General features: G+C 41.5%; 2 protein-coding genes across 2 annotated transcripts in view; one reads left to right on the top strand and one right to left on the bottom strand.

The window, feature by feature from the left end:
* LOC143276318 (uncharacterized) overlaps positions 1–27,992 on the bottom strand; it is a 492,860-nt gene that overhangs the window by 457,490 nt on the left and 7,378 nt on the right. The gene's annotated exons all lie outside the window — the stretch shown is intronic.
* Positions 10–27,042, top strand: LOC143276126 (protein GPR107-like). Its single transcript, XM_076580535.1, has 16 exons — positions 10–117; positions 1,144–1,269; positions 2,584–2,634; positions 3,882–3,952; positions 4,728–4,893; positions 5,418–5,792; positions 10,324–10,428; positions 12,056–12,189; positions 13,587–13,662; positions 15,176–15,249; positions 16,085–16,202; positions 19,038–19,168; positions 22,129–22,225; positions 23,226–23,273; positions 25,957–26,120; positions 26,909–27,042. The coding sequence occupies exons 1-16, from the start codon at positions 16–18 to the stop codon at positions 26,985–26,987; spliced, it is 1,917 nt and encodes a 638-aa protein (XP_076436650.1). The 5' UTR covers positions 10–15; the 3' UTR covers positions 26,988–27,042.

Genomic DNA, 27,992 nt, shown 5'->3' with positions numbered 1-27,992 from the left:
TGTCAGCCTTCTGACATGGCGCTGAACGACCAAAACATTAAGATGAAAACCACAGCCACTTTGCTGCTTCTCTTCGCAGCGTGTGTGTCTTGCCGATTTCATAAACTGACGTTAAAGGTTTGTACATATAAATTGTTAAAACACAGTTATTATGGAAGAAACTTTCTGGCATGACACAAGAAGGGAAAAGCGACTGCTGTGAATCGGTCACCCAGCGTCTGTGGTGCTTGTGCGAGAAGGATATCAATTATTCAATATCTTTAGGTGTTGTAGTTTAGTTCCATTATATATACATTGATGTATACAGTAGTTGTGACTCCTCCTTCAAACAGTTACTTCTGCAGTCATAGACAACGATAACATCAACAATTATTGCCAATAATTATGTAAATGAAGCGGTATCCGGAAACTTTCAGGAAGTGAAAAAGAAAGTCTTCATTACGTCATTCGTTGGGTTATGAATATCGAAAGTATAAAAGAAACAGAGCTCTGTTGCATGCGTGAACATGATGTGCAGTAGACCTTATGCGGTCAGACTCCAGCAGCTGTTTCATGTTTGAAAGCCGCACAGTGAAGTTTGTTCACTGAACTAGTTACCCGTTTCCAGTTTATATTTCAGATGCCAGATAACAAACAGAACAGTAACGTTGGGTAATGTCGCAGTTTAACATGTGCGATTATACCATAATGTGATGCCTCAAAGACACCCCGAAATCTCAGATTTTTGTTAATTTCAGACACAGCATACAATTCTCAGCGCAAGAAAGAATCAGGTGTTGGCAAACATCATAATGATATTTTGCCCTTTTTCAAATACAAGAGGGGCAGGTGTGCCCTAGAAGTAGAAATCACAGACAAATAAAACCACACATGTGCATGCACACCCAGGCATGGTTACTACACAGAGATTGCTCTCACACACACACACTGGGCTCTGATGAAGAAAACAAAAAAGAAGAAAAAAAGTCAGCTGGGAAAGTTTTTTCTTCTTTTTACAGTAACATTATTAATGAGTGATTGAGAGGAATTCCTCAAACTGGATGCAAGACACTGAAGATAGAATGCAGTGATGGAAGTTGCACTAAAAAAAAAAAAAAAGAAAAAAGAACTGTTTGTTATTGGTTGCTTGTACATCTGTTACAGGATGATCCACGTAAACTGATCTCCCTCACCTCCTTTGGTTTTCTGTCAGGCGGAACATTGACTGTCAACATCACTCTCTTCAGCAAGGAACTGTTCAGCACTTCTGAAATTAGTGAAAACAGTGCAGTAAGTAATTGCCTCTGTTTAACAACCTGCATAAAACTTGTTGGGCACCTTTGGCAACAATACAGTAAGCGCCCACCTCTTTTTAACTCAGTTTCAGTTTCAGTTTCACTTTCTCAAGGAGGCGTCACTGCGTTCGGACAAATCCATACACGCTACACCACATCTGTTGAGCAGATGCCTGACCAGCAGCATAACCCAACGCGCTTAGTCAGGCCTTGAGTGCATGCTTACATATTTGTGTACCTATGAAAGTGGATTTCATTTTACGTAATTTCGCCAGAGGACAACACTCTCGTTGCCATGGGTTCTTTTTCAGTGCGCCAAGTGCGTGCTGCACACGGGACCTCGGTTTATCGTCTCATCCGAAAGACTAGACGCTCAGTTTGATTTTCCAGTCAAACTTAGGAGAAAGGGCGAGAGCGGGATTCGAACCCACACCCTCACGGACTCTCTGTATTGGCAGCTGAGCGTCTTAACCATTCTGCCACCTTCCTCCCTTTTTAACTACTTGCTTAAAACTAGTCGGGCACTTACGACAGTCAATAACATAGTGACTGACTGTTTAACAATCTGCACAAAGCTAGTTGGGTACTTTGGATAACAATACATGCAGTGACTGCCTCTTTTTAACTACTTGCATAAAACTAGTCTGGCACTTTGGACAACAGTACAGTAACTTGAGTAAGTGACTTCCTCTTTTCGACAACCAGCAATAAACTCTGATACTGTCAAGCAAAGTATCAACATACAGTAAGTTACAGCCTATTTAAAACAGCTGTTCATTTGTCCTGCAAGGGTGTGTGTGTGTGTGTGTGTGTGTGTGTGTATGTGTGTGTGCGTGTTTGACTCGTATGGTGTCAGTATTAGTAAGTAACTACATAAGTAATTATGTAACAGTAGCCATCATAATCAAGAAGAGTTGATGCTGGTGCATAACCAGAAACATGATCCTGTTGAGAGTCAGGTCAAGGTGAAGGTCATTGCAGTCCATAATGCCAAAACGCATATGCTGACTTTAACACACAGAAAAAAAAAGCAGAAAAAAAGACTGGTACGAAGTATTTTTTGGATAGCTGAGCACTACAAAATTAAAATTCAAAAAAAGAAATTTACTGCTATAATGAAAGGTTCGGGGGTGGAAGTGGGAGTGGTCAGTGAGGCCTTAAAAAAAAAAAAAAAAAAAAAAAAAAAAAATTTGATATGATGTTGATAACTGCTGTATACTACATCTGAAATCTGTGAAATAATGTGAGATTATGTATTACTATGATATGGTCATTGACTGGACAGTCTTGTTGATGGTTTTGATTTCAGATGTTTGGATTGGCTTTGGAGAAGATGGAAAGTGATGTTTTATCATACATGGTGAGTTTGTGTCCAATGTTTTATTTTCATATGGACGTGAGGAAGTGTGTGTGTGTGTGTGTGTGTGTGTGTGTGTGTGTGTGTGTGTGCATGATAGGGGGCATGGGGGTTTTGAGGGGGGTTGGTTTTGTGAGTTCCAGCGTCTGAGCATATGAGCATGAATGGTGTTTTTACATGCATGCATGCACATCTGTATTTGTGTATATGTGTGAGTATGTGGACAAATGCACACTGTGTGTGTGTGTGTGTGCGTGTGTGTGTGTGTGTATGTGAGGGAGAGAGAGAGAGAAATCGAAATTGAAATTGAAATTGAAATCAAAACTTTTTTTATTGAGGGAAAAGGGAGAGACAGATGAGCGCTTGTTTGTATGGTGGGTTAGAAGATGTGAGTTGGGTTGGGTAATGACTGTTGAATATAAGTTGTAACACATGCCTGCCTGCAGTGTCTTTTTTGTTTGTTTGTTTGTTTTGTAAAGGAGGAAGGTGGCAGAATGGTTAAGACGCTCAGCTGCCAATACAGAGAGTCCGTGAGGGTGTGGGTTCGAATCCCGCTCTCGCCCTTTCTCCTAAGTTTGACTGGAAAATCAAACTGAGCGTCTAGTCTTTCGGATGAGACGATAAACCGAGGTCCCGTGTGCAGCACGCACTTGGCGCACTGAAAAAGAACCCATGGCAACGAGAGTGTTGTCGTCTGGCGAAATTACGTAAAATGAAATCCACTTTCATAGGTACACAAATATGTAAGCATGCACTCAAGGCCTGACTAAGCGCGTTGGGTTATGCTGCTGGTCAGGCATCTGCTCAACAGATGTGGTGTAGCATGTATGGATTTGTCCGAACGCAGTGACGCCTCCTTGAGAAAGTGAAACTGAAACTGAAACTGTAAAGCTTTTTCCTTCAGTCTGCAAGAATTCAAAACAAATGAGAACCAGAAAAGAGGGCCACAAATTGTCTGCGACTGTATTTCCTGATGGGTGGATTGATAGATTTGTGTCTTTAAGGAGCAAATAAATTGTCCAAACTAGTTATCAAGGCAAAGTGGGTTTTTTTTTTTTTTCACAAGCAGAGAGCTTGGTTTATATTTGACTTGAAGAATGCAAAAAGAGCAAAGAAGGTGCAGTTGTTGCAGACTCATGTGTGTGAGCTCTCTATGGTTAACTACATGTGTGTGTGTGTGTTTGTGAATTGTGTGTGTGTGTGTGTGTGCGTGTGTGTGTGTGTGTGTGTGTGTGTTGGTGGGTCTGCAGGATGATATGCTGAACAAATGTGACCTGACCCAAACCGGCCTCTTCTTCACCTTTGACTTCCAAGAGGAGAAGTGAGGGAAGGAGCAATTTTCTTTTTTTTTTTTTTTTTTTTTTTTTCTGAAACTTCCTTGTGTTAATGCAAGAACCTGTGGTGAACATTCTTTCTTTTTTTGCTGCTCCACACATCTGGAACAACCTTCCTCATCATATTCGTTCATCGAATTCTATCTCTGCCTTTCGCTCTTCACTTAGAAAGACTGGTCACGAGTAATTCATGTAATTTATAACTTTTTCTTTCATGTAAAGCGCCCAGACCTAGAGTTAAAGGGTGCTGTATAAATGTATATTATTATTATTATTATTATTACTACACTACACTACACTACACTACACATTCACTTCACTTCACTTCACTTCTCTTCAATACAACACAATACAGTACAATTGTTTCTGCTAGTGTACAGAGGCAGTAGGTCTAAAACCTGCACAGAGTTGCACACACATTGGCGCTTCACAAACGAAAGCCCCACACAGTGCAGATGTTATGTTTTTATTTTTTAAGCACAATACAACTCGTGCACACACTCATAACAAATGGAGGGGATCAGTAATCAGTTACACTAGTGTTCAAATATAGAATAAATGGACATTTATGAAAACTGCTCGAATTGTATCACAATTTTTCAGTGTGAAATTTGGGCTGCTCTCCCCAGGGAGAGTGCATCACTCCCCCACCCCCACCCACCCTCCCACCCCCTTTATTCATTCATTTATTTATTTATTAATTGCGTATGCAAATGCATTTGATTTATTGTCAGCAAATTTGTGACCGACTGGTTTGCGCAGACTGAAGATCAAGCGGGTGGGGAGCGACATGGAGAGACTGTTGGTGTCAGACCAGAAGAGAACGCTGTTCCTGACCGCTCACAACCTGAACCGCCGAGACAGCGACCGCGGAGACATGGACTCCAGGTTCAGCGACCAGCATTATCTCAGGGGCAACAGAAGCAAGGTAGAGCACGTAACTGGTTTGCGTGGACCTCCCAACCTGTTGTTTTTCTCCCCTTCCCTCCTGCCCCCCCCCCCCGCCCCCCCCCCTGCCAAACCCCCCCACACCCTCCCCCCCAGCCACTCCCCACTTCCGCCCCCCCAACACCCGCCCCCAAACAGCCCCCCCCCCCCCCAACACCCGCCCGCCCCCAACACCCACCCCCAAACAGCCCCCCCCCCCCCAACACCCGCCCCCCGAACAACCCCCCCCCCCACACCCGTGCCCCAACACCCGCCCCCCAACACCCGCCCACACCCACCCCCCCACTCCTGCCCCCCCACACCCGCCCACACCCACCCCCCAACACCGCCCCCCCCCCCCAACACAGGTGTGATTGACACCTACAGTATAAACACAGTCCAGGCATCAAAATTAAAGCATCACCAGATACATAAAACGTCCCTGAAGATGTTTATTTTACTATTTGTGTGTGTGTGTGTGTGTGTGTGTGTTTCATTTCTATATCACCTGTGCCTTTATTTCAGTTGCAGTCTGTTGAAGACACAGTGGAACCAGCACTCATCAGTGATGAACACGAAGAACCACAGACATATGACAAACCAGCTGCGAGTTCGAACACCCCTCAACCAGCCAAACCCAGCCCAACCGTTGCAGCGCCGCCGTCGCCTAGTTCAACGCCACCCTCCTCCTCCCTCATCAGTCAGCCCCCAGATGCAGGGATCAACTCTGCAGACAATGCCACGCCAAACAGAGCAACGTCCCCGCCTCAGACCTTGACCAGTGGCGGCAAGCTGTCTGTGAGCAATTGGATGAAGACGTCCAGCCAGGACATGAACCAAGAGACGGAGCTTTACTCTGTGGACCTGAAAAGGGCCTGGGATGGCAGTTACCGGGCCTATGTGAGTCGTGTTTGTTCGTTCAGTTTGGAGACCCCTCCGTCCCTCATTCATTCATTCATTCATTCACTTGTACTGACAGGAGTTACCAGACTTAATTAAGTCGTGTTTCCTTTGGTTAGTTATCAGTTCACTCCCTTCTTCCTTCTTTCACTTTGTGTGGTGTGTTTGTGTGTGTGTGTGTGTGTGTGTGTGTGTGTGTGACCAGACTCATGTGAGTAACATTTTTTTTGTTTAGTTATGAGTTTCACTCCTTTCCTCACTTATTCACTTGTTTTGATATGCGTTTTGATTCCATTTGGATTTATGCAACAGAAGCATTATGATTAATATTGGGGTTAACATTTTTGGAGTCCATGTCATCGCTTTGGCAGTTACCAGACTTGAATAAGTCGCGTTTGCTTCGTTCAGTTTCATTCACTTGTTATGAAATACATTTTGCATCAGCTTTACGCAAAGGAAATGTTGTGACTGATAATTATAGGGATAAACATTTTTGGAGTCCCTGATATCCCTGTTTTCCTTCCTTCCTTCATTTTGATGATGAAAATCAACTTTATTTGACCAAAAGAATGCAAACATTCAGTCATTGATCTCATACCATCATGAGATGATACTAAATGATACGAAAGAAAATGAGGGGTGTAAAACTCACTGCCACAGTTTGAAAAGAAATGAAATGCAACGGCATTTACAGTCTTATCAAATCCGCACAGATTAAAGTTTTTAATTTGGACATGAATTTTTCAGTGGTCAGGGTGTTCGTGTATCGATTGCGATCGTGCCTTAATTTTAGCCCGATCGCCCAGTCGAGCTACATATCATGCGACCTGTTGGAAGGCATAATTAGATAAACAACAAGGACGCCAAGGAGTCGACAGACAGAAAGAAATAGGAAAAAACTTAGCCGTATGCGGAGCACAGGAACAGGTGTCAAGATGGCTGCCGGAAAAAGAGGGCGCTAGCCAGGGGGACAAAGGGGAGGTTACCTACTTTCAGGAGGTTATCGGCCATAGTTGCTCTCTTTTCTCTGCATAGGTGGATAGTAGTTTGCACAGGACAGGAATGTCAGACCCCTGCTGGAGTCTGCACTAGTTGGGTCACGGTAAGTATGTTATTCAAACGTAATTTTAGATAGAAAATTTCCTTTTTCAGTGGTAAATCTTGGGTTTCAGCAGCCTTTTCAGAATGGATGGTTTTTGGTGTGTGCATATATAGCTTTCTGTTTTAGGCCAGTGGATTTATGTCTTTGTGCACAGTATCATGGGCTGAACGTTTTGCCTTTCATCAAGTTTTCACCACAAGCTGCAGCCCACAGCTGGAGAGTTGGTGTGTGCTGGTTACCTCTCATTCTGATTGCTGGTTGCGTACTGTTCTAGGTGTTGGGGGTAGGGGGTTTGTGTGTGTGTGTGTGTGGTGGTGGGGGTGGGGGGTGGGGGCATAGGGGGTTGTTGAACAATGGCTGAGTTGGTAGCACTGTCAGTTTCTCAGGCAGTGGCACAAATTGGCAGCTTTGTTTTGACATTCACCGGTCTTGTTGATGTCTTTTATTTGCTGGGTTATTTGTTTCTGTGTCTATTTAACAAGAGAGGCAAGGCCTTCAAGACTCACTTGCGATAAATTACGTCCCCTAGCATTAATTACAGAGTAATTTCCCTTTTTCACTATCTGCACCAAAAACGTTTGCAAGATAAATAAAAATTCCATGCTTAGCAAAAGAAGTTCCTGTTTGAACAAAAAATGATAATACTGACTGCTCTTGTTGTTGTGTCAGAATAAGAGGTCAAAGTGCCAAGTTTAGAGAACACAAAAAATATAAATATAACAGTAAATGCAGTTTGCATATAAATAGGCTTCTTTTTTAAATGTTTTTGTGCCCATCCCAGGGGTGCAACATTGTTTTAAACAAGATGACTGGAAAGAACTGAATTTTTCCTATTTTTATGCCAAATTTGGTGTCAACTGACAAAGTATTTGCAGAGAAAATGTCAATGTTAAAAGTTTACCACGGACACACAGACACACGGACACACACACACACACACAGACAACCGAACACCGGGTTAAAACATAGACTCACTTTGTTTACACAAGTGAGTCAAAAAAAAAAAAAAAAAAAAAATCCTTTTGCTTATTTTTGTCTTAGAATGTATTGTGATTGCTTTGTTGCCTGAGTGAGAGCTTCTTGCACAGGTTCTGTAGTTTTCATTGCTGTCAGACAAACTGGAAGGGAGCGTGGTGATTATGAATGTCTGGCATTTAGTTGCTGCGGTTTAGAATAGCTACTCGAGAGACATCATTGCCGTACAGTTTGTGGGAATGTTTTTCTTGGCTTTTTGGTTTTTTCTTCAAACTTTTTTTTTATTCATTTTTTTTGCATTTACATTTTTCACATGAATACAGAAGACATTTACATAAAAAGTAAATATGCATCATGCATATATCAGTTGTGTATTCAACATTTTATATATAACGTAGCAGAACGCTAACTGTAATGTCCTTAGTAGATATATATATGTTCATGTGCTGATGAAGAAGGACATATTTAGATATGAAAAAAAGGATAAATAAATAGATAGAATATAAATAAATTAGGGAAGAAGAGAGGAAAAGAAATAACAGAGAGACAAATAAAAACCATGAAAAAAGAAAAAAAAAGATTCTTTATTTCTACTCTACAGTGCTCCATATGAAATGGACCAATGATACTGATATATATATATATATATGTGTCCCAGAAATATATGCACATGTCTCTTCGTTCGTGCGTTTGAAAACAATATTTTGGTGTATCATGAAAACAAAAGGAAATAAACAATTTAGTATGCAAGCAGGTGTAATACTGTTGTCACAAAATTCAGTGTGCTTTACATAGGCATCAGAATTCAAGTCTTGTATTTCTTTAGATCTAAAGCAAGAAAGAAAAACAAGAGAGGCAAGGCCTTCAAGACTCACTTGTGATAAATTACGTCCCCTAGCATTAATTACAGAGTAATTTCCCTTTTTCACTAGCTGCACCAAAACGTTTGCAAAATAAATAAAACTTCCATGCTTAGCAAAAGAAGTTCCTGTTTGAACAAAAAATGATAATACTGACTGCTCTTGTTGTTGTGTCAGAATAAGAGGTCAAAGTGCCAAGTTTAGAGAACACAAAAAATATAAATATAACAGTAAATGCAGTTTGCATATAATTAGGCTTCTTTTTTTAAATTTTTTTTTGTGCCCATCCCAGAGGTGCAGTATTGTTTTAAACAAGATGACTGGAAAGAACTGAATTTTTCCTATTTTTATGCCTAATTTGGTTTCAACTGACACAAGTATTTGCAGAGAAAATGTCAATGTTAAAAGTTTACCACGGACACACAGACACACGGACACACACACACACACACACACACAGACAACCGAACACCGGGTTAAAACATAGACTCACTTTGTTTACACAAGTGAGTCAAACTAGTTTTAGATGTCTTGCCTTTTTGATCAATTTGGTTAGATTGTTCAAATTACAATTTAGAAAGCAAGATTTGTTGGGGCTCTGTATCAGTGTTATTACATTCCATTAAAGGCATGTGATAGAACCATCTTGCTATGAATTTGGTATTATAAGTAAATGTGATTCGTATTTTTCTGTTTTTATATCTTAATCAAAGTTGTGTTAGGAATACTTCAAAATTGTGGAGTTTGTTTGTTTAGTTTGCTTTTGTGTAAGAATCGTTTTGCAGTTAGAATAATGAAAACAAGGATGTCATCAGAGGCAGTACCGTTTGAAGCTCCAAACAGAATAAAGTCTTCCGTAAATTTGCATCTATAAGTGAGGGATAAGTACACATCTATAAGTGAAAGCAGAAATGTGTATAAATGCAGCAAGATATCTCATAGATATATATGTATATGTGTGTATATATATGTATATATATATATTTCGTCATTGTTGATTGTGATAATAAATCGAAAGGATAGAAGGGGAAATATTGTGATTTATTTCCTGTGGCCAGTAGCCTGAGAAACAGCAAGAAAAGTGCAGTTGCTATGCAAAGGGGGGCTAGCCAGCGGGACAAAGGGGAGGTTACCTACTTCCGGGAGGTTATCGGCCGTAGTTTCGTTTTCTCCACATAGGCGGATAGTAGTTTGCACAGGACAGGAATGTCAGACCCCTGCCGGAGTCTGCACTAGTTGGGTCACGGTAAGTATGTTATTTAAATGTAATTTTAGATAGAAAATTTCCTTTTTGTGTATTTTCACATTTATTATTTAAACATGTTTCTAGTGTTTTCCAAAAGTTATGCGTAATATTACACTGCCCAAAAAAAAAAAAAGATGGCGGATAGATTCTGTAAGCATATTGCTAAAACTACACGTATCGTCTGTAAGTTTCATTCTTTTTTTGTTTTTGTTTGCATGTTTGGTCTTGTGGTGTGTTTTTGTGTGCGCGTTGATTATGATCTCTGTTGTTGAAATTCACCCCATCAGTCATCGTTTATGGTGGTCTTTGCCCAGCGTTTTGCAGTGACGCCGTGGTTGGATGTTTCAGTTTCTGGTGCACATCCGCAGACCTGAGGAGGAAGGAAGGTACAGCCTGGTTTTCCACAACTGTCCAAGCTACAGGAAGGATGCTGGTGCACAGATCACATTGACGGTTAGTGCATAGCTGTAGGAAGGGTTTTGGATGGTTCCAGAACCATATCACGTTTCCGCGGTTCTGCCTTCTTGAGCCAACAACTGCACAGCTGGTTGTGACCATGTGCAGAATAAGCATGATCTAGGAATGACAGCAGACAATGAGTGTTGTGTGTGTTAGTGTGTGTGTGTGTGTGTGCGTGTGTGAGTATGTGTGTGTGTGTGTGTGTAACAATAATGGTTTATTCAGTTTTTGCAGGCCATCTGGCCCATATGAACAGGAGAAATGCTTGAACATAGCAAAAGATATAAAGCGAGTGAAAAAAAAGTTTTCTCTGCTAAAATCACGTGCACTTCAAAGGTTTACTTTCATTTTCTAAGCTTCAAACATTCATTAATGTATACTGCTACTTTAAATGTCAGTTTAGCTGACCGGTTGGTACACAGTAACTGTACTTTAAAATCTGATGGAAATCGATAATGATAAAGGGGTAAGAACCGTTTACGAAGAGCATCATATCGAGGACTTATCAACATGAAATGACACAAATTTTCAATATGTTGACCATCACATTGTTTGCAGAAAGGGTCATAGAACTGTTTTGTGGCACAGGATATACTGTTCAGGGGTAGCCGATTGCACCTCAGTAAACACAACACACGACAATGTTCACGTGCAACCAGCTGACCTACATAGCCAGCTCTCACGATTTCTGGATGATATGCACAATAATCAGGGCAAGATGAGAGTGAGTCATGCCATTCTTGATAGAATGAGTCCCTCAGTCGCTGTCTAAAGAGAGGTAAAAAAAACACGAAACTTCCCAGGATATTGCATTTCCCAAACATTCCCAAAATCATATCTGCACAGCAGTGTTCTTACTGGTGTTGCCCAGTTGCCTCTACCAGATTGATCATGCATTTGCAACAGTTTGTAACATTGTTTAGGGTATCTGTTATCAGGCATAGAAAGAAGTCTGCACCAGTATTTCGTAACAGGAACATATGAATCAATGTAGATTGGAAATCTGCCACATTCTCCAAGAGCTATATTATTTTTGACAACCCTCCCAACTCCCAAAACCAGCTTACAAATTTTGATATGTACTTTTTCAATAGCATCATATTTCTGAAACCCCCAGATCTCTGAACCCTATAGCAGAATTGGTTTTACTTTTGTATCAAGGGAGGTTACCTACTTCCGGGAGGTTATTGGACGTAGTTGCTTTCGTTTTCTCCGCATAGGCGGATAGTAGTTTGCACAGGACAGGAATGTCAGACCCCTGCCGGAGTCTGCACTAGTTAGGTCACAGTAAGTATGTTATACGTGTTGGTGTGTGTGTGTGTGTGTGTGTGTGTGCAAAATGAACACATACTTTAGAATTCCCAGCAGTCATTAGTATGATGAGTGTGTGTAGATTTCTTTGCAGAATGAGTATGAACTTTACAAATGACAACAGTGCTGACAGTGTTGTGTGTGTGTGTGTGTGTGGAATGAACATATGCTATAGAATTTCTAGCAGCTCTGAGCATGGTGTGTGTGTGTGTGTATATAAAATGAGCATATACTAGTGACACTAGTGATGAGCATAGTGTGTGTGTGTGTGTGTGTGTGTGTGTGTGTGTGTGTGTGTGGTTGTGCACAGATGGAGATAGCGGAGGACAACAACGGGAATTTCCTGTCGGCAGGAGAGATGCCGCTACCCGCCCTCAACTTCACCTTCTCCGTCGTCTACTTCATTGCTGCTGTGGCCTGGTGGTTTTTGCTGCGTCGCTCTCCGTGAGTGTGTGTGTGTGTGTGTGTGTGTGTGTGTTATGGTGTGTGTGTGTGTGTGTGGTGTTATGGTGTGTATGTGTATGTGTTGTGGTGGGTGTGTGTTGTGTTTGTGTGTTATGGTGTGTATGTGTTGTGGTGTGTGTGTGTGTTATGGTGTGTATGTGTTGTGGTGTGTGTGTGTGTTATGGTGTGTGTGTGTTGTGGTGTGTGTGTGTTATGGTGTGTATGTATTGTGGTGTGTGTGTGTTATGGTGTGTATGTGTTGTGGTGTGTGTGTTATCTCTCTCCATACGAACGGCGAAAGAGACGGCGTTAACAGCGTTTCACCCCAATTACCATCATCAAAATATTGCAAGCGGAAGGCTCTTATACTGAAGACGTGAATGTTGACAAAGAATACCACAATTTCTGATGACGGAAGCTAAAGGTTGGGTCATTCAGACACCCACTGGACATCCGAGGGGTCTGTGTAGAGGAGAAGAGAGGAGTGGCCGTACTGAGTGTGTTATGGTGTGTATGTGTTGTGGTATGTGTATGTTATAGTGTGTATGTGTTGTAGTGTGTGTGTGTTATGGTGTGTATGTGTTGTGGTGTGTGTGTGTATTATGGTGTGTATGTGTTGTGGTGTGTGTGTGTATTATGGTGTGTATGTGTTGTGGTGTGTGTGTGTGTGTGTGTGTGTGTGTGTTGTCATATGTATGTGTTGTGTGTGTTGTGGTGTGTGTGTGTGTGGGGGGGGGGGGAGAGTGGTGGGAGGGGGGGGGGGTGTTGTGTATGTGATCTATGGTTTGTGTGCAATGTGGTGTGTGCGGAGAGTGGGCTGTGTGTATTGTGTCTGTGTGTGTTGTGGTGTGTGTGTATTGTATCTGTGTGTGTTGTGGTCTGTGTGTGTGTGTGTGTGTGTGTGTGTGTGTGTGTACTGTGGTGTGTGTGTTTTGTGGGCTGTTGTGTATGTGGTTTATGGTTTGTGTGCATTGTGGTGTGTATGTTTAGCGGGCTGTGTGTATCATGGTGTGTGTGTGGTGTGGTGTGGTGTGTGTGTGTGTGTGTGTGTGTGTGTGTGTGTGTGTGTGTGTGTGTGTGTGTGTGTGTACTGTGGTGTGTGTGGTTTATGGTGTGTATTGTGGTGTGTGTGTGTGTTGTGGTCTGTGTGTATTTGTGTTCTGTATTGTGGTCTATGTTTATTGTAGTCTGTGTGTATTGAATGTGTGCATTGTGTGTGTGTATGTGTGTGTGTGTTAAAATTGTGAGAGTGTGTGTGTGTATGTGTGTGTTTGTATGTGATTGTGTGTGTGTGTGTGAGTGAGTGAGTGTGTGTGTGTCTTTACGTCTGTGTGTGTGTGCAACCATGAGTGTGAAGGTGGTGTGTGTCAAGGTGACGTATTCTGGTGTGTTGACAGGCACAACGTGTACACGATCCACAGGCTGATGCTGGCAGTAGTGTTTGTCAAGAGTTTCGCCTGTCTCTTCCATGGAGTAGGTGACATCCCTTCCACTGCTCTGTCACTTTGTTGGTTTTTTTGTTGTTTTTTTTTGGTGGCCTCTGTCTCTTGCACTCCATAGAGCAGTTTCTTTTTCTTTTCTTTTTTGACTCACTTGTGTAAACAAAGTGAGTCTATGTTTTAACCCAGTGTTCGGTTGTCTGTGTGTCTGTGTGTCCGTGGTAAACTTTAACATTGACATTTTCTCTGCAAATACTTTGTCAGTTGACACCAAATTAGGCATAAAAATAGGAAAAATTCAGTTCTTTCCAGTCATCTTGTTTAAAACAATATTGCACCTCTGGGATGGGCACAAAAAAATTAAAAAAAGAAGCCTAATTATATGCAGACTGCATTTACTGTTATATTTATATTTTTTGTATTCTCTAAACTTGGCACTTTGATCTGATATTCTGACCCAACAACAAGAGCATACGAGTGAACGCAGAAGAAGAAGAAGAAGACTGTGCATGCGGCAGCTGTCAGTGGGCTCCACCCAATCTGTTCTATAGTCTATACAGTACAGTATTTCTCTTGCCGAGTCTTCATTTTCTTCTTCTTCTTCTTCTGCGTTCGTGGGCTGCAACTCCCACGTTCACTCGTATGTACACGAGTGGGCTTTTACGTGTATGACCGTTTTTACCCCGCCATGTAGGCAGCCATACTCCATTTTCGGGGGTGTGCATACTGGGTATGTTCTTGTTTCCATAACCCACCGAACGCTGACATGGATTACAGGATCTTTACCGTGCGTATTTGATCTTCTGCTTGCATATACACACGAAGGGGGTTCAGGCACTAGCAAGTCTGCACATATGTTGACCTGGGAGATCGTAAAAATCTCCACCCTTTACCCACCAGGCGCCGTCACCGTGATTCGAACCCGGGACCCTCAGATTGACAGTCCAACGCTTTAACCACTCGGCTATTGCGCCCGTCTCTCTTGCCGAGTCTCAATCCCAGCCTCATGATCCCTGCCTTCGTGGGATGGCATACGAGGCATGGTACCCGCGCTTAGGCATCCAGCAAAAATCCGACCCCCAACAGAGAAAGGAAAGACAGGATCGACTTAGAGGTAGAGAAAAGCGAATGAATCGAGGGGGCCGAGTCGAATTGAGTACACAGAATGTAAGAATACAATACAGACAAGCCGCATGCAGCAAAGTAAGGCCAAATGAATACGCTTAATAGCCAAAAAAAGGGTAAGACGAGACAGAGCGTAAACCTGACAAGATGGCGTGGAGAGCCTTGGCCAAAGGAATGATTCAGCACTTATAGCTTTTAGAGGCGTTTGATTGGCTAAGAGCGGACCAGGCAAGACGACTCGTCTTTTCACTGTTAACCGTGCGAAATTTGGCCAAGCAGAGCAAACCGATAGGCCTAGTTTGCATCAGTTTGACATGGTAAGTATATGTATCACCAAACATGGAGTATAATACAAACTCCTCCTATTTCATCCAGGTTAGAGGGAAGCTTTGTACGAATGTTTTGCTGGTTGTGGGTTACAGATCAACATGTACTACATTCAAATCAAGGGCATCCGTGAAGACTCCTTGGTCATCTTGTGGTACATTGTTTCTGAGTGAGTATCTTCATCTCTCTCTCTCTGTCTGTCTGCCTCTCTCTCTCTGTGTCTCTCTCTGTGTCTCTCTCTGTCTCTGTCTCTGTCTCTTTCTCTCTTTCTGTGTGTGTGTGTGTGTGTGTGTGTGTGTGAGCCATTATATGCTGCATTATCTGTTTATCTTCATCTTTCTGTGTGTGTGTGTGTGTGTGTGTGTGTGTGTGTGTGTGTGTGTGTGTGTGTGAGCCATCATATGCTGCATTATCTGTTTATCTTCATCTTTCTGTGTGTGTGTGTGTGTGTGTGTGTGTGTGTGTGTGTGTGTGTGTGAGCCATCATATGCTGCATTATCTGTTTATCTTCATCTTTCTGTGTGTGTGTGTGTGTGAGTGTGTGTGTGTGTGTGTGTGTGTGTGTGTGAGCCATCATATGCTGCATTATCTGTTTATCTTCATCTTTCTCTCTGTGTGTGTGTGTGTGTGTGTGTGTGTGTGTGTGTGTGTGTGTGTGTGTGTGTGTGAGCCTTCATATGCTGCATTATCTGTTTATCTTCATCTTTCTGTGTGTGTGTGTGTGTGTGTGTGTGTGAGCCATCATATGCTGCATTATCTGTTTATCTTCATCTTTCTCTGTGTGTGTGTGTGTGTTAGTGTGTGTGTGTGTGTGTGTGTGTGTGTGTGTGTGAGCCTTCATATGCTGCATTATCTGTTTATCTTCATCTTTCTGTGTGTGTGTGTGTGTTTGTATGTGTATGTGTTTGTGTGTGTATGTGTGTGTGTGTGTATGTGTGTGTGTGTGTGTGTATGTGTGTGTGTGTGTGTGTGTGTGTGTGTGTGTGGATGTGTGTGTGTGGCAGGATGCGGGAAGTCCTGATGTTTGTGACGGTGCTGCTGATCGGCACGGGGTGGGGCTTCATCAAACACGTGCTGACCGGCAGGGATAAGATATTCTTTTGGATTGTCATACCTTTACAGGTGGGTAGTGTGTGACGATGTTGTCATACCTTTACAGGTGGGAAGTGTGTGACGATGTTGTCGCACCTTTACAGGTGGGAAGTGTGTGGCGATGTTGTCATACCTTTACAGGTGGGTAGTGTGTGACGATGTCATACCTTTACAGGTGGGAAGTGTGTGATGATGTTGTCATACCTTTACAGGTGGGAAGTGTGTGATGATGTTGTCGCACCTTTACAGGTGGGAAGTGTGTGACGATGTTGTCATACTTCTACATGTGATTTATGTGTGATGGTGTGAAAGGGTAGTTGTCATACCTTTACAGGTGAGTGATGTGTGATGATATAGTGACAAGATAGCTGTCATACCTTTACAGTTAAGTGATGTGTGATTGTATGGTGAGTACTGTTTGTGTGCATTGCTAGGTGAGTGGAACTGCCTCCCTGTGTGTATTTGTGTATTTCGCTGACGAATAGAACTATCTGTTTGTGTGTATTTCTATTAAAAGAACTGCCTGTTTGTGTTTATTACTAGTGAATAGAACTGCCTGTTTGTGTTTATTACTAGTGAATGGAACTGCCTGTTTGTGTGTGTTGTTTGTGAACAGAAGTGCCTGTTTGTGTGTATTTCTCGTGAACTGAAGTACCTGTTTGTGTGTTTCTAGTGAACTGAAGTACCTGTTTGTGTGTATCTCTAGTGAACAGAAGTGCCTGTTTGTGTGTGTTTCTAGTGAATAGAAGTGCCTGTTTGTGTGTATCTCTTGTGAACAGAAGTGTCTGTGTGTGTTTCTAGTGAACAGAAGTGTCTGTGTGTATCTCTAGAGAACAGAAGTGCCTGTTTGTGTGTATTGCTAGTGAACAGAAGTGTCTGTTTGTGTGTATTTCTAGTGAACAGAAGTGTCTGTTTGTGTGTATTTCTAGTGAACAGAAGTGTCTGTGTGTGTTTCTAGTGAACAGAAGTGCCTGTTTGTGTGTATTTCTAGTGAACAGGAGTGTCTGTGTGTGTGTATTGCTAGTGAACAGAAGTGTCTGTGTGTGTTTCTAGTGAACAGAAGTGCCTGTTTGTGTGTATCTCTAGTGAACAGAAGTGTCCGTTTGTGTGTATTGCTAGTGAACAGAAGTGTCTGTTTGTGTGTATTTCTAGTGAACAGAAGTGCCTGTTTGTGTGTATTGCTAGTGAACAGAAGTGTCTGTTTGTGTGTATTGCTAGTGAACAGAAGTGCCTGTTTGTGTGTATCTCTAGTGAACAGAAGTGTCTGTTTGTGTGTATTTCTAGTGAACAGAAGTGCCTGTTTGTGTGTATCTCTAGTGAACAGAAGTATCTGTTTGTGTGTATTTCTAGTGAACAGAGGTGCCTGTTTGTGTGTATTTCTAGTGAACAGGAGTGTCTGTGTGTGTGTATTGCTAGTGAACAGAAGTGTCTGTTTGTGTGTATTGCTAGTGAACTGAAGTGCCTGTTTTAGTGTATTTCTAGTGAACTGAAGTGCCTGTTTGTGTGTATCTCTTTTGAACAGAAGTGTCTGTGTGTGTTTCTAGTGAACTGAAGTGCCTGTTTGTGTGTATTTCTAGTGAACAGAAGTATCTGTTTGTGTGTATCTCTTTTGAACAGAAGTGTCTGTGTGTATTTCTAGTGAACAGATATGCCTGTTTGTGTGTATTTCTAGTGAACAGAAGTGCCTGTTTGTGTGTATTGCTAGAGAATAGAAGTACCTGTTTGTGTGTATTTCTAGTGAACAGAAGTGTCTGTGTGTATTTCTAGTGAACAGAAGTACCTGTTTGTGTGTATTTCTAGTGAACAGAAGTGCCTGTTTGTGTGTATCTCTAGTGAATAGAAGTGCCTGTTTGTGTGTATTTCTAGTGAACAGAAGTGCCTGTTTGTGTGTATCTCTAGTGAACAGAAGGGCCTGTTTGTGTGTATTTCTAGTGAACAGAACTGCCTAGTGAAAATAATTGTCTGACTGTGTGTATCGCTAATGATTAGAACTGCCTGTTCGTGTGCATTGAATGACTGATGTGGATACTTACATAGTGCCTGTCCTCGGTCGGAGACCAAGCACTAAGTGCTTTACAAACACAAGGTCATTTGCACGACAGGCTTCCTACCATTGCCAGCGTATTGCTAGTGAATAGAATTGCCTGTCTTTGTGTATTGCTGGTGAACAGCACTGCCTGTTTGTGTGTATTGCTAGCAAATAGAACTGCCTGTGTGTTGCTGGTTAATAGAATTGCCTGTTTGTGTGTATTGCTAGCAAATAGAACTACCTATGTATTGCTGGTTAATAGAATTGCCTGTTTGTGTGTATTACCAGTCAATAGAACTGCCTGTCTGTGCATTGCTAGTGAATAGAATTGCCTGTTTGTGTGTATTTCAAGTGAACAGAACTGCTTGGTGAGTGGAATTGTCTCTCTGTGCGTATTGCAAATGAATATAATTTCCTGTTTAATTACACATACTTAACCGTGACCTACTGGTGCAGACTCCGGCAGGGGTCTGTACACTGAAAGTATGTTAGTTAAACGTAATTTTAGGAAAAAAGAGAATCCTTTTGTGTGTGTGTTGTTTGCAAATAGACTTGCCTGTTTGTGTGTTTTGCTAATGAATAGAACTGCTTGGTGGATAGAATTGTCAGTGTGTATTGCTGGTGAGTAGACTTGCCAGTTTGTGTGCTTTGCTAGCAGATAGAACTGCCTGTCTATGTATTGCTAGTGGATAGAATGGCCTGTTTGTGTATCTTGCTGGTGAATAGAACGACCTGTCTGTGTGCTGCTGGCGAACAGAATTGCCTGTATGTCTGTATTGCTAGTGGACAGAACTGCCTGTTTGAGTGTATCGCTGTCTGCTGTCCGCTGTCCCCAGGTACTGAATAGAGTGGCGGAGGTGATGGTGCAGGAGAGGGAGAGATGGAACGAGTCGTACACGACGTGGAAAGATATCTTTGTCCTGGTGGACCTGCTGTGCTGTGGTGCTGTCCTCTTCCGTATTCTCTGGTCAGGGCCATGTGTGTGTGTGTGTGTGTGTGTGTGTGTTTGTGTGTGTGTGTGTTTGGGTGTGTTTGTGTGTGTGTGTGTGTGTGTGTGTGTGTGTTTTGTATATGTGTGTGTGTGTGTGTGTTGTGTGTGTGTGTTTGTGTTTGTGTGTGTGTTTGTGTGTTTTGTGTGTGTGTGTGTGTTGTGTGTGTATGTGTTTGTGAGTGTGTGTGTATGTGTTTGTGTGTGTGTGTTTGGGTGTGTTTGTGTGTGTGTGTATGAGTGTGTGTGCCTCTGTGTGTGTGTGTGTGTGTGTGTGTGCATGTGTGTGTTTGTGCGTGTATGTGTGTGTCTTTGTGTGTGCATGTGTGTGTATCTGTCTGTGTGTGTGTGTGTGTGTTTGTGTGTATGTGTGTGTGCATGTGTGTGTTTGTGTGTTCGTTCTTTAGTTTAGCATCTTTTCACTATCAGTGATATTAGACGATATGTGTGTGTGTGTGTGTGTGTGTTAGAGTGTGTGCATGTGTGTGTGTGTGCGTGGTTGTGTGTGTGTGTGTGTGTGTGTGTCTGTGTCTGCGTTTTTTGATTGCTGTGTTGTCCAGTAAAGACTTAAATTTTGTGTTGTGTGAGTACTGCCTTTCCCTGTTCCTTTTGATGGAGAAAAAAAAAAAGAAAAAAGAAAGTTCTGTGTTGTCAGAGCCTGTCTTCATCTGCTCTTTTTTTTTTTTTTTTTGTCTGTAAGGATATGTTTGTGCTCTTTGTTAATTTGGGGTCGTTTTTTTTTTTTTTTTTTTTTTTTTTTTTTTTTTTTTTTGCTATGGCCGTGATTTCTTATTGTTTAAGACTTATGTATTCATTTGTTTTTGATGGGTCTTGTATTCTTATTGTTTAAGACCTATGTATTCATTTGTTTTGTTTTTTTATGGCTTTGATTTCTTATTGTTTAAGACTTATGTATTTATTTGTTTTTGATGGCCTTGATTTTTTTTTTATTAAGACTTATGTATTCATTTTTGTTTTTTATGGCCTTTATTTCTCATTGTTGAAGACTTATGTATTCATTTGTTTGTCCCTGGAAAAAAAAAAAGAAAAAAAAAAGAAAAAGAGAAATCTGAAAATCTGATTTCATAAACCAAAATCACAATTTCTCAACAATATAGAATACAAAAAAATATTTTTTGTTCCCAAGATGAAAATGGTTATTGGATATTGCAAGATAAGCATTTTTCTTTTATAAGAGAGTGGGAGGGAGGATGTGGGGAGAGAGAGAGAGAGAGAGAGAGAGAGAGAGAGAGAGCAATGGTCAGTATTGATTGAATGTGATAAAATACTGAAAGCCAGTGAAAACTACTGAAGACTGTTAGGACAGTACTGAACAAGAGAGGCAAGGCCTTCAGGACTCACTTGTGATACACTTTTTAAAAAAAAATCCAAGCTTTTTATGTAGTGAGTATAATTTCAAAATGTAATGTTTATGATGAGAAAGATCAGTTTAAGCCAAATTAAGTCCCCTAGCATTAATTACAGAGTAATTTCCCTTTTTTACTAACTGCACCAAAACGTTTGCAAAATAAATAAAACTTCCATGCTTAGCAAAAGAAGTTCCTGTTTGAACAAAAAATGATAGTAATGACTGCTCTTGTTGTTGGGTCAGAATATCAGATCAAAGTGCCAAGTTTAGAGATACAAAAAATATAAAAATTTCCTGTAAATGCAGTTTGCATATAATTAGGGTTCATTTTTAATTTTTTTGTGCCCATCCCAGAGGTGCAATATTGTTTTAAACAAGATGACTGGAAAGAACTGAATTTTTCCTATTTTTATGCCTAATTTGGTGTCAACTGACAAAGTATTTGCAGGGAAAATGTCGATGTTAAAGTTTACCACGGACACACAGACACACACACACACACACACACACACACGCACACAGACAACCGAACACCGGGTTAAAACATAGACTCACTTTGTTTACACAAGTGAGTCAAAAAGGTTAGTTTAGGGGTGCACGGGTCTGTGGAGGACTTGAGTTCCATGCTCACAAACACCAGCTTTCCGGAAAGTGTCATCCTGTGAAGGCCTGTGTTTCTGTTTAAGACGAGAACAGCGTTGTGGCAAGAGTGGCCGCAGAGCAAAGCTCACAGTGTGTGTGTTCTTTCTGCTGGACCTGCATATCTGTTCGGCATGTGTGGGTGTATATGTGAATGTGTGTCACAGTGGAGTGATGGCCTAGAGGTAACGCGTCCGCCTAGGAAGCGAGAGAATCTGAGGGCACTGGTTCGAATCACGGCTCAGCTGCCGATATTTTCTCCCCCCCTCCATTAGACCTTGAGTGGTGGTCCGGACGCTAGTCATTCGGATGAGACGATAAACCGAGGTCCCGTGTGCAGCATGCACTTAGCGCACGTAAAAGAACCCACGGCAACAAAAGGGTTGTTCCTGGCAAAATTCTGTAGAAAAATCCACTTCGACAGGAAAAACAAATAAAACTGCACGCAGGAAAAAATACAAAAAAAATGGGTGGCGCTGTAGTGTAGCGACGCGCTCTCCCTGGGGAGAGCAGCCCGAATTTCACACAGAGAAATCTGTTGTGATAAAAAGGAATACAAATACAAATACAAATATTTGCTTATTTATCATCATTGTTATCTTATTTATTTATTTATTTATTTATTATTGTTATTATTATTATTATTTTATTATTATTATTATTACTACTACTTTTTTTTTCTTTTTTTTTTTTTTTTACATTATAGTTATTATTTATTTAGTTATTTATTTGTGTAAGCTTATCTATTATTTATTCACCTTTTTTTTTCTTTTTTTTCCCCTCAAGTCCTGACTAAGCGTGTTGGGTTACGCTGCTGGTCAGGCATCTGCTTGGCAGATGTGGTGTAGCGTATATGGATTTGTCCGAACGCAGTGACGCCTCCTTGAGCTACTGAAACTGAAACTGAAACTGAAATCTGCTGGACTTGCAGGACGTACAGACATTTCAAGAAAGTGTCCTGCAGGGATGGAACGGAAGGAGGTATCAACCAGCAGAAACTGAGGCTGCTCGTTCATTACTACATTGTGGTGAGTGTGTGTTTGCTCGTTTTTTGTTGTTTTTTTTTTTGCTTAACGTCTATCTACATTTGTGATTTTTGACGAGCTGCACCACAGCTGCGTGTGTGTGTTTGTGTTTGTGTGTGTGTGTGTGTGTGTGTGTGTTTGTGTGTGTGCGTGTGTGTGTGTGTGTTTGTGTGTGTTTGTTTGTGTGTGTGTGTGTTTGATCAGACACAGAAAAATATTCTGGGAAAATATATTTGATATCACTTGAATTATGTCAAAATGGTATTTATTCTTCAAAAATTTAATGGATGAGTTGTATCAGACAAATTTTGGATACAAGCAGGGTATGCTCAATTCTTCTTAGGGAATCTTTCTGCAAGAATGTCAACATTGCTTTGAGAGAGAGTTTTTCGAAATCTATGGAGACATGCTCTAGAGGTGAGTTGTAAATGTTTGTTTTATCGAAATTTCAAAAGTGGATTTGGTAGAGAAAAATATATATAAGTCAAATGCCTGATAATTACGTTATCAGCTTCTGCAGATTTCAAAGTAGTAATCATAAGCTGGAAATAGAAACAGGGAGACACAAAGGCATACCACGAGAGTTATGGCTTTGTAAGGTTTGTAACATGTCTGTGATCTGGGGATGAGTTTCATTTTATAATGGAATGTCCCAATCATGATCAGTTACGAAATAAATATGTTCCTAAAAAATATTTGTCTCCAAAATTGGTTTTTAATTTTTGTAATATGCTCAAAGGAGGCAAAAAAAAAAAAAAAAAAAAGAAAAAAAAAGAAGAAGTCATTTTAGCTGTAAGTAAGACGATTAGATTTGCAAATGTTGCCTAGCTACACTTCTGGAGTTAAAAGACATTTGTGCTTTCTCAACTTTTATGTGGCATTGTTGTGTAATTGGAAACGTTTGTTCTGGGCATAAAAAAGATTATTTTGCAGTAATCCTCCATACTCCAATAGGAGTGAAAGGATAATTAAAACTTGAAACTTGAAACTTGTGTGTTGACAGGTGGTGTGCTACGTTTACCTGACAAGAATGGTTGCCTACCTCTTGAAGGTAAGAAAGCTGTCGCGTGGTATGGTTCCTCGGTCCTGCTTGTTTGAAGAATACGTTTATATGTATTTGACTGTGCTTTCATATATGTGAAACTGCATGTTTGGTGCATTTCTGTTATGCATGTGTGGGTGTATGTGTGAATGTGTGTCTTCATATTTTACATTTATTCGCTTATTTATCACCATTGTTGTCTTATTTATTTATTTATTTATGTTTTATTATTATCATTTTATTAGTATTACTAATATTATTACTACTACTTTTTTCTATATTATAATTATTATTTATTTATTTATGCAAGCTTATCTATTATTTATTCCCCCGGGTTTTTTTTTTTTTTTTTTTTTTTTTTCTTCAAGGCCTGACTAAGCGCGTTGGGTTACGCTGCTGGTCAGGCATCTGCTTGGCAGATGTGGTGTAGCGTATATGGTTTTGTCCGAACGCAGTGACGCCTCCTTGAGCTACTGAAACTGAAACTGAAACTGAAGTCAGTCACGCAATCATGAGGAGACACGAGTAATGGAATTTTCTTAGAAGTGAGCGTGGGCCTCCTATAATGTAATCACACAGGTACTGCAAATGTCGGCAAGTAAACGCCACACAGACAGATTTTCAGTTTCCTGAAAACGAAAAGCTCACTTCTGTTTCTACTCTCTCTCCCTCTCTCTCTCTCTCTTACTTTCTTTCTCTCTCTCTCTCAGTTTCTCTTTTATCTCTCTCTCTCTCTCCGCACTGACAATGATAATTGCAATAATTTCAGCAGTTTTCAAATGGATAATGATATGCGTACACAAGAACTATGGACAAGTTATGTTCCTAACCCCCACCCCCATGCCCCCATCCATCCCCATCTGAATGTCAAAAAGTTGCAAAGATATGAAGCTTTCACGCGCGTGTGTGCGCTCACATGCATAACTTGTTACCAACAGTGTTTGGAAGTTTGGTGCAGAAGTTCTGTTCATATTGCACGCGCGTGTGTGCGCTCACATGCATAACTTGTTACCAACAGTGTTTGGAAGTTTGGTGCAGAAGTTCTGTTCATATTGCACGCGCGTGTGCGCGCTCACATGCATAACTTGTTACCAACAGTGTTTGGAAGTTTGGTGCAGAAGTTCTGTTCATATTACACGCGCGTGTGCGCGCTCACACGCATAACTTGTTACCAACAGTGTTTGGCAGTTTGGTGCAGAAGTTCTGTTCATATTACACGCGCGTGCGCGCGCTCACACGCACAACTTGTTACCAACAGTGTTTGGCAGTTTGGTGCAGAAGTTCTGTTCATATTACACGCGCGTGTGCGTGCTCACACGCACAACTTGTTACCAACAGTGTCTGGAAGTTTGGTGCAGAAGTTCTGTTCACCAAAAAAACATTCAAAGGGAACCTCTGCATGGCAGGGAAAATTCCGTACAGTTTCAGTTTCAGTAGCTCAAGGAGGCGTGACTGCGTTCGGACAAATCCATATACGCTACACCACATCTGCCAAGCAGATGTCTGACCAGCAGCGTAACCCAACGTGCTTAGTCAGGCCTTGAGAGAAAAAAAAAAGGTGAATAAATAATAGATAAGCTTACATAAATAAATAAATAAATAAATAATAATTATGATATAAAAAAAAAGGTAGTAGTAATGATAATAATAATAAAAGAATAATAATAATAAACAAATAAATAAATGCATAATGAATGCTGCTTTGTTCACCGGGCACATCACCAAGAGGACAGACAAAATTAGTGGATTCAGTGCCAGATTGTCTAGCGGCTCATTTTTTTTTTTTTATCGTTCAGAAGATCCGTGGTGTTGAAAGGTTCAGAGATGGTCTTCATGTTTGTCGCACTCTCTGTCAGAGGGTTGTCAGTCCTCTGTCAGTGGTTGTCAGTCCTCTGTCAGTGGTTGTCAGTCCTCTGTCAGTGGTTGTCAGTCATCTGTCAGTGGTTGTCAGTCCTCTGTCAGTGGTTGTCAGTCCTCTGTCAGCGGTGGTTGTCAGTCCTCTGTCAGTGGTTGTCAGTCCTCTGTCAGTGGTTGTCAGTCCTTGTCAGTCCTCTGTCAGTGGTTGTCAGTCCTCTGTCAGTGGTTGTCAGTCATCTGTCAGTGGTTGTCAGTCCTCTGTCAGTGGTTGTCAGTCCTCTGTCAGTGGTTGTCAGTCCTCTGTCAGTCGCTGTCAGTCATCTGTCAGTGGTTGTCAGTCCTCTGTCAGTGGTTGTCAGTCCTCTGTCAGTCCTCTGTCAGTGGTTGTCAGTCCTCTGTCAGTGGTTGTCAGTCCTCTGTCAGTCGCTGTCAGTCATCTGTCAGGACTGACAGTGGTTGTCAGTCGTCTGTCAATGGGACAATACAATAGAATACAATACGATACAACATCAAAATGCAATTAAGATGCAACTCAACACAACACAGCATACATCACCTTTTTACGAGTAGTGACAATGAGTGTGCGCCCCCTCCTCATCCCAACCCCAAACCCACCCGTATCCCCCATGTCATCCCCCCCCTTCACGCCCCCCCACCCCACCCCACCCTCCCACACACACCAATGACCGCCCCCAACAACCTCTCACTCCCTGTCCCCCTGCCACCCCCACCCCATGCTTGACCCCAGCAGTGACCCTCTTGACCTCCTTGTTGACCCCCCTCGCCCCCCAACCCTCTCCACATTCACCCTACTCCTGTCTCTGTGGTGGTTCAGATGGCGCTGCCCTTCAGACTGGTGTGGCTGACGGACCTGCTCCAAGAGCTTGCCATGCTGGTGTTCTTCGTGGTGACGGGCAGCAGGCTGTGCCCGGCCACCGACAACCCCTACCTGCAGGTGCCTCAGGACTGCGGCCAGGACGAGCCGGAGATGGAGGAAGTGTGAGTGTGTGGCAGGGGGTGTGTGGGTGTGGAGGGTACGGTGTGGGGAGTGGGGTGGGTGATGGGTGTGGTGTAGGGAGTGGGTGGTTGCTGTGGGGGAGTGTGGGTTGTGGGTGTGGTGGTGGGCACAGTATTTGCCTGTTTCATGAGATGGGCAATTTCATAGATTGGGTGTAACGTATATAGACAGATAGATAAATCAACAGCCATCTACCTGAAGATCTAGTCGTCGGCCCCATCCAAGTGTAATATGCAGCTTCTGTTCAAACGTGTGTGTGTGTGTGTGTGTGTGTGTGTGTGTGTGAGTGAGAGAGAGAGAGGGAGAGAGTGTGTGTGTGCATGCACGTGTGTGTGTGTGTGTGCAGTGCGTGCATGTGTGAGTATGCACAAGTTTTTATATTGATGTGCACTTGTATGTATCCTAATTTCTACTGTATCTGAGTTTGTGTATGATTTTCAATTTTTGTTCATATCTTGTTATGTACTATCCTCCCCCCCCCCCACCCCCCCCAATATTCCTTGTGAACCTGGTACACTTGGTAATAATGACGTATTCTGTTCTATTCTATATCTATATCTATATCTATCTATCTGTATCTATATAACTGTATATATGTATGTGTGTGTGTTGATTATTTTTGGGGGGTGGGGGTTTGGGAGGATGGGGGGGGGGGCCATTACAGGAAACCAGGGTACTGTGAAAAGCCAAGCCTTCATTGAGGTGACACCAGAAATACTCTGCAAAGCAGTGCATGCTTACCAGGAGTTGATTTTTGTCCTGTGTGCAGGTTGACCAAGACTGGAGCCACAGAGAACATGGTTAGGGTCAGCCAGAAGATGGAGGTTGACAAACTGGGAAAGCCATAGAAAGGCTGTTGAGTTTTACGCTCAAGCAAGAACGCTCAGCTTTTTTTATTTATTTATTTTTTTTTGCTAGGGAGCTAGAGAACATTTTGTGAAGCATAAATACAAAAATTGCTCAAAAGCAACAAAGTTTAGCATAGAGGTTTTTTTTTTTTTTTTTTTTTTTTTTTTTTGCGCTGTTGGGAAAATTGTGATACTACAGAAATGGATGAAATAAGTATTCTGTGATATCATCATTTTGTGTGTGTGTGTGTGTGTGTGTGTGAAATGCTTTTGTCTGTAATTGCAGAAAAAAAAAAACACCCCCCCCCCAAAACAGACCATGTATAGAGCATGTTTTGAATGATTTAAGAAGCACTTATAAAATGGATAAGATGTGTGTTCAGTCATTGGAAATGTTACACACTTTTTTTTTACTAGGTAACGGAACCCAGACATGAAATTTCTTGAACATCTTAATCTAAAAAAAAAAAGAAAAAAAAAGAAAGATTAATGGTTTAAGAATCAAAATGCACAACAATTTTCCATTACACTTGGAATAAGAAAATATATAGCTATATATTTCGTGGTTTTTTCTGGTTAGTGATTTTAACAAGGTGGTCAACTGCTGTTCTCCCCTTTCTCAAACCTGTTTGGTTAACTGGAATTAGATTGTTTTTTTTTCACAGTATATTTAGTGGTTTTATCTGGTTAGTGATTTTGACAAGGTGGTCAACTGCTGTTTTCCCTTTCTAAAACCTGTTTGGTTAACTGGAATTAGATTGTTTTTTTTTTTCACAGTATATTTAGTGGTTTTATCTGGTTAGTGATTTTGACAAGGTGGTCAACTGCTGTTCTCCCCTTTCTAAAACCTGTTTGGTTAACTGGAATTAGATTGTTTTTTTTTCTCAGTATATTTAGTGTTTTTTTCTGGTTAGTGATTTTGACAAGGTGGTCAACTGCTGTTCTCCCCTTTCTAAAACCTGTTTGGTTAACTGGAATTAGATTGGGTTTGTTTTTTTTCCACAA

Source organism: Babylonia areolata, chromosome 31 (genome assembly GCF_041734735.1).
Source record: "Babylonia areolata isolate BAREFJ2019XMU chromosome 31, ASM4173473v1, whole genome shotgun sequence".
Lineage (NCBI taxonomy): Eukaryota > Metazoa > Mollusca > Gastropoda > Neogastropoda > Buccinidae > Babylonia > Babylonia areolata.
Note: the sequence above shows the minus strand (reverse complement) of the source record. Positions and strands in the feature narration are given on the sequence as shown.